At 45.5% G+C, this 5,635-nt stretch overlaps 2 protein-coding genes across 2 annotated transcripts; one reads left to right on the plus strand and one right to left on the minus strand.

Moving 5' to 3' along the window:
• Positions 1-1,658: 1,658 nt before the first annotated feature.
• LOC116190061 lies at positions 1,659-2,462 on the plus strand (the record flags this gene model as incomplete). Its single annotated transcript, XM_031519732.1, is given in 3 exon segments — positions 1,659-1,830; positions 1,938-2,014; positions 2,097-2,462. Coding segments are annotated over 3 exon segments (582 nt in total), but the record flags the coding sequence as incomplete, so codon positions are not given.
• Positions 2,293-4,894, minus strand: LOC116190057 (NADH-ubiquinone oxidoreductase chain 1). The gene has a single exon (XM_031519727.1). The coding sequence runs from the start codon at positions 3,291-3,293 to the stop codon at positions 2,994-2,996; it is 300 nt and encodes a 99-aa protein (XP_031375587.1). The 5' UTR covers positions 3,294-4,894; the 3' UTR covers positions 2,293-2,993.
• Positions 4,895-5,635: the final 741 nt, after the last annotated feature.

Here is a 5,635-nt window from a genome sequence, read left to right on the forward strand (position 1 = left end):
TTCATAACAAAGAGCTTCCTGATCTTTGGCAACTAAGGGCAACTAGAGGTCTTGTTGGTTGTTAGGTCTTCGATTACATTGAACAAACTAGAACGCCTTCAATTGCTTCCTGCATCTGCTAGTTCTTCATTCTCTTCTTGGTTTAGCTGCCAGCTGGACAAACACGCACGGGCAAGACCTACGAATTCCAATCTTCTGATTGTTTCAATTCCATTAGCCCTTTTGCATTCTGATGTATGGGGCCATCCCCTGTGCCTTCTCTCTCTGGTTATCGCATTCCTTTCTTAGGTAGGACTGACTAATTCATTGGGGGTTAGAAAAAAGCTCGTTTATGGATGATGTATTTCGTTATCAAAAAAGAATTCATTAAGCACTTACTAGATAGGGGGTACTTTAGTGCTTTCAGCTTTTTAAAGCGTTGATTGAGAATTTCTTCTTTTGTCATCGGATTCCGGTTTTTCACTAAGATTCAGGGGGAGAATATGTCTCATCAGCTTTCTCTCTACAGCCATTCATGGAATTGATCATCAGTTCTCCTGTCCGTATACCTCACAGCAAAATGGGATCGCAGAAAGGAAAGGAAGCATAGACACATATCAGAGAAGAGAAAGGGCTCTTGCTCTGATGTTTGACAGCCCTGTCCCCCCCCCCCCCCTATCTAGTAAGGTAAGTGGCCCTATGTTAGTTGAGGGCCTTTTCCATCGCGGTCTTTATCATCAACCGCCTTCCTCTGTGCTTGGCGACCTTACTCCATATCAGTGCCTGTTTGGATCGCCACCTGATTATGAAAGTATTAGACTTTTTTTTCTGCTATGCTCATATACCTGCCCAGCTACGTCAGAAGCTTGCACCTCGTGCAAACAGATGTTTTTTAAAGGGGCATGCCTCGGCTCAGAAAGGCTTTCGATGTTTTGATCCTTCTTCTCGTTCTCCCCGGCCCTGCAGCAAAGAAAAAGTTCTTTATCTAAATCGGGCCCGGATCCCCTATTTAAGGAAAATCTGCCCGCCCCGAGGAAAAATATGTGTCCAGGAACGCTATGTGAATAGGGTCTTTAAGCCCTCACCCAGCATCTATTAGTTCAATCAACATACTTTAAAAAGAATTTGGAAGCCGTAACGCCATTTCAGCCAACCTTTCCCTATTCTCTCAACAATAAAGCTATGAAAAACTGGAGTAATGTGGAATGACTTTTCCCATTCTTGTGAGCTGTAGAGTTAGTTATCCCAACTCATCCCTGGTATTCCTCCTCTCTATGAGATGTGGGATCGACCTCGCGAGCCCTTCCTCTTTCTAATCCTTTTGGATGAGTTGGCATGCCTATCCATGTTTTATCCAACCTTTGCTCCACTATCAACCACCGGAATGGTTATTTTGCCTGCCCCGCTTTCCTCTCCCGCGGCAAGAGCTCGTTCGCCAAGTCCGAACTCCCACTTTCTCGTCGATGACGGCTCTCTTCGATGCTAGCAACCGCCTTTGACCCTTTTCCGCTTCTTTCAATTTCCAACCATTCTAGCTGAAGGGGAGACTTTACCTTTACTTAGAGAGGGGCAGCGGTACCACGCTCTTCTGTGCTCGTAGGTTGACTCCCCTATGCATCCCGACTAAGGTCTCACAAACGTGCACTTCCCTTATGCATCCAGCCGCTTCACTCATGTGAATAGGTTATAAAGAAGGGTGGGTTGGTTATATACTCTTATGCGCCTTCTTTCTTCGAACCTTTTGGTATGTATTGCCCCCTAACTATAGATCAGATCCACCGGAAGAGAAACTCCATTCCGCACTGCTGCTGAGTCGTCGAACTTATCCACCAAGGGATTCGTGGAATTTCTGTGGATTGCGTTGGGGGAAATCTACCAAAGCTAGGCAGATAGATAGACTCCTTTCCCGCTGCTAAGGGAGAGCAAGAAACAAAATCAAATGATTGTTTTTTAATCAGCGCCCCCTTTTGGGTAGGCAGGTACTAATAGTCCTCTCACTACCAACCAGCAGACATCATCTGGCTGGGTCTTGCCGGTATCAACAACGAGAAAAAAAACAACCAAATGGAAACAGCAACTAACTATGGCTCTTGGCCCAGACAACGTGCTAGGCGTAGGGGAGATCGGAGCAAGAGGGAACGCCTAGACGACGTTTTTCTTCCTGGGCTGCAGTAAGTAGATCGAGAGGTCGTTCCGCCCCCTGTCCCCGAAGATGGGTAATCTGTTCTCAAAAAATGTTGCTCCAATCTGACCTAGCTGGCGAGCGATCCCAGTTCGCGGCAGAGAACAAGACAGCAAGCGAGCGTACCTTTGTTCGCTTCTTCTCCACCAAGCACGGAAGTTTAAGGATAACTGTAGGTCGGTGGCTACCTAAGGAAACTCCGATTCGATCCGCCCCCCGGCTGGGAGGCATCTACCTCATCCCGATCACAAGGAGAGGTTCACCATGATGGGGGGTACTTTTCTTTCCCTTCCGGAAAGAATGAAATGCATAGGGGACCATCCTTTTGTTGCGGCATGCTCTTCAGATTTACGGATTCGCAGGGGGCCTCAGGCCCTACTTAGTTGACTGACAATGACAAAGGCTTGCGAAACTAAGTAGGGCCTTTTCCTTTTTTAATAACCCATTCTCAAACTCTTTCATAAGTGTTGTAGGCGCTCCCTAACCGGTCGCCTTAGTAGCGTTGACAAAGAAGAACAGCCGGTTAAAAGACAGCGAATCCACTATATATATTATTAAGATAGATATTCAATATATATAGGCCAGCTTGACAAGCTACCCTTCCTCTTGATCTGAGGTGCTCAGAGAAAGATCTCTTTTTTATAACTTCCACAACTCGATCCCGGCCCGGAAAAGTGACCGACCAGGGCCCTATTGATAAATGAAAGAAAGGGTTTATGAGCCCTAGCCCTGGTTGCCCACACCTGTGTAGAGTAGATCGTTCAACACCTCCGGCACAAACCCATTTTTGACCTATTGGTCCTAGTATCATAGGCGACCGAACGGCCGCCCCCTAATTACTAGACCGACCTGCTGTAATAATTCCATAAACACCTAGCGAAGATATGGCAAACAAATAAAGTAGCCCTATGTTCGGATCTGACAATACCATACCATAATCAAAAGGTACAACGGCCCGAGCGACCAGACTTAACATAAATGTAGCCACTGGAGCCATTCTAAAAAGGGAGAAATTAGCACTACTTGGTGAAATGGGTTCTTTTAGAATCAATTTCGAACCATCTGCTAGAGGTTGTAACAATCCGAATGATCCCACTACATCAGGGCCCTTTCGACGTTGCACAAAAGCCATTACTTTACGTTCAGCTAGCACTAAAAAGGCTACTCCTAGTAGAAGTGGTAGAATTATTCCAAGTATTTCAGCTGGAACAGCTATGTACGTTTTCGATTTTCTATTCACTCATGATCTGGCCTGGTCGACCCAATCATGATATTGAAGGATGGGACCTTTTCTCGAAAAACTCCGGATCCCGAGAAGAGTTGAAGATGGTGCAAGATCGAATCCGGTTACCTTACTTCGAATGGAATTTTAGCCCGCCTCACTTGCTTTCTTTACTGCATAAGAGCATAAGGGCATGAAGTCAAGGGATTTCCTTCTAACTAGTGGCTGAGAGTAAGCAAGCTACCTTAAAAAAAGAGATTTGTGGTTGAGTCAATAACATGCTCTGGATCGGGAATCTTTGCTCTTCTCTTTTGCATTTCCGCTGCCTGCGTTCTTCTTCGTTGTCCGTCCGTATCGCAAAGCTGGTCGATGCCAGCTGGTTTGGTTGAAAATAGGGGGGCCAACCAAGACCCCCTAATAAAGCTTTGTTCGATAAAGCAAACGATTCGTTCCGACAACTTCGGACCAGATGTTGCCCTTTGAATTAGCCGATCAACCAAAATCGATCGGGCGGGCTGGTTGGTTGGGAAGGGGTGATTAGCGGAGAAAAGAATTGCTGAGAGATAGATTCTACTATTTGGTCAGGACGAATGAGTGGCTGTGAAGCATGCTCCGGAGGAGATTGACCTTTCCCCGAGTCAGTCCAGTCAGAAAGGGGAGGTCCCGCTGTCTAGACTGCATTTCGGGAGTTTGAACACCATCCCATTTCAATCAAAAATACAACCCTGTCAAAGGGATCTAACCTTCCTTCCAACTGAGTGGAAATCCAATCCTGTATATATATATATAATTTTAAACCTCCGACCATTTTTGGAGGGGAAACTATGCGTTTTTGGGATCTGCGTGCTCCCTGGTTAGAATCTCTAAGGGGTCAAAATGGGTTGGACTTGAGTAGGCTGAAAAAAGACATACAGCCTTGGCAAGAACGGCGTTCCGCAGAATAGTTGACTCATGCTCCTTTAGGTTCTTTAAATTCTGTGGGTGGCGTAGCTACCGAAATCAATGCAGTCAATTATGTCTCTCCTAGAAGTTGGTTAGCTACCTCTCATTTTGTTCTAGGATTCTTCCTATTCGTAGGTCATTTATGGCACGCGGGAAGGGCTCGTGCAGCTGCAGCAGGATTTGAAAAAGGAATTGATCGTGATTTTGAACCTCTTCTTTCCATGACCCCCCAACACTGAGACAGGAGTCCGATGCTTGAAGTAAGAATCAATTTGATTCCACTACCATACATATTGGTATGATCGGGTCATACTTTAAAAAGTGTTCCTTTTCCTTTCTTTTCATTTATATTCTGTTTTTTTTTTTCTGGCTCGGCTAACTGGGATAATAAGCCATTTCCTTTTATGATACTAAAAAGCCAGGCAAATCCAATAAAGAAAGAAATATCTTCACCGAGGAAAAGGAGAGAGAGGGATTCGAACCCTCGATAGTTCTTTGTTACGAACTATACCGGTTTTCAAGACCGGAGCCATCAACCACTCGGCCATCTCTCCGAAAGATAATTTCTATTATATTTGTTTTAGTTAAGGGGGTTCCAGAGAATCATCCGAACATTCTGAGATACGGTTGTCAAATGGGGGAAGAGGAACGAGAGGCGTCCCTAAGCTTTCCGGCTCACTAGTAGGTAACGAGGGGATTTCTAAAAATAGGGGTAATTGCATCTGCCGATGCATTCGTTCGGATACATTATTCCTTTTTTCACCTTTTCCACCCACCCTTAATAAAAAAGCTAATTTGCCTCTTCCTGGTAATGAATTGAGCGGCAGCGAGGAGGTCCGGTTCCATAGTGATTTCGTCTGCTTTTGGAAGTTGGAACTCCCTCGGGGCAAAGAAAGTGACTTCGGAGTTTTGAATTCTCAGAACCTCCTTAGAATTACAGAACTTGAGGGGGTCTCACAGGCATCTCTCTTCGAGCGGCAGTGCAAGCTCGGATGGTGTTAGCGCTGGCAGAAGGTCCTGGATTAGTTTGTACTGGTGGTTGTCTCTGAGTAGTGACTTGTCCCCCTTGATGTTGTGGCATTGGATTAGTATAGATCCCCATATTAGTAGCTTCAGTGACATTGGCGGCTTTTAGGTATGCCTTAACTTCGTTCCAATTGATACGATTTTCATCATTCATGTCATAGATGACATCACGCAAAGTATGACACTCTTCGATGGTATGGCCCGCGTATCGGTGAAATCGACAGAATTTTGAATAGTCGAGACCAGGAGGCCAGGGGAGTGGTTTATCTCTGGGCAGAGAAATG

This window comes from Punica granatum, unplaced genomic scaffold, assembly GCF_007655135.1.
Source record: "Punica granatum isolate Tunisia-2019 unplaced genomic scaffold, ASM765513v2 Contig00108, whole genome shotgun sequence".
NCBI lineage: Eukaryota > Viridiplantae > Streptophyta > Magnoliopsida > Myrtales > Lythraceae > Punica > Punica granatum.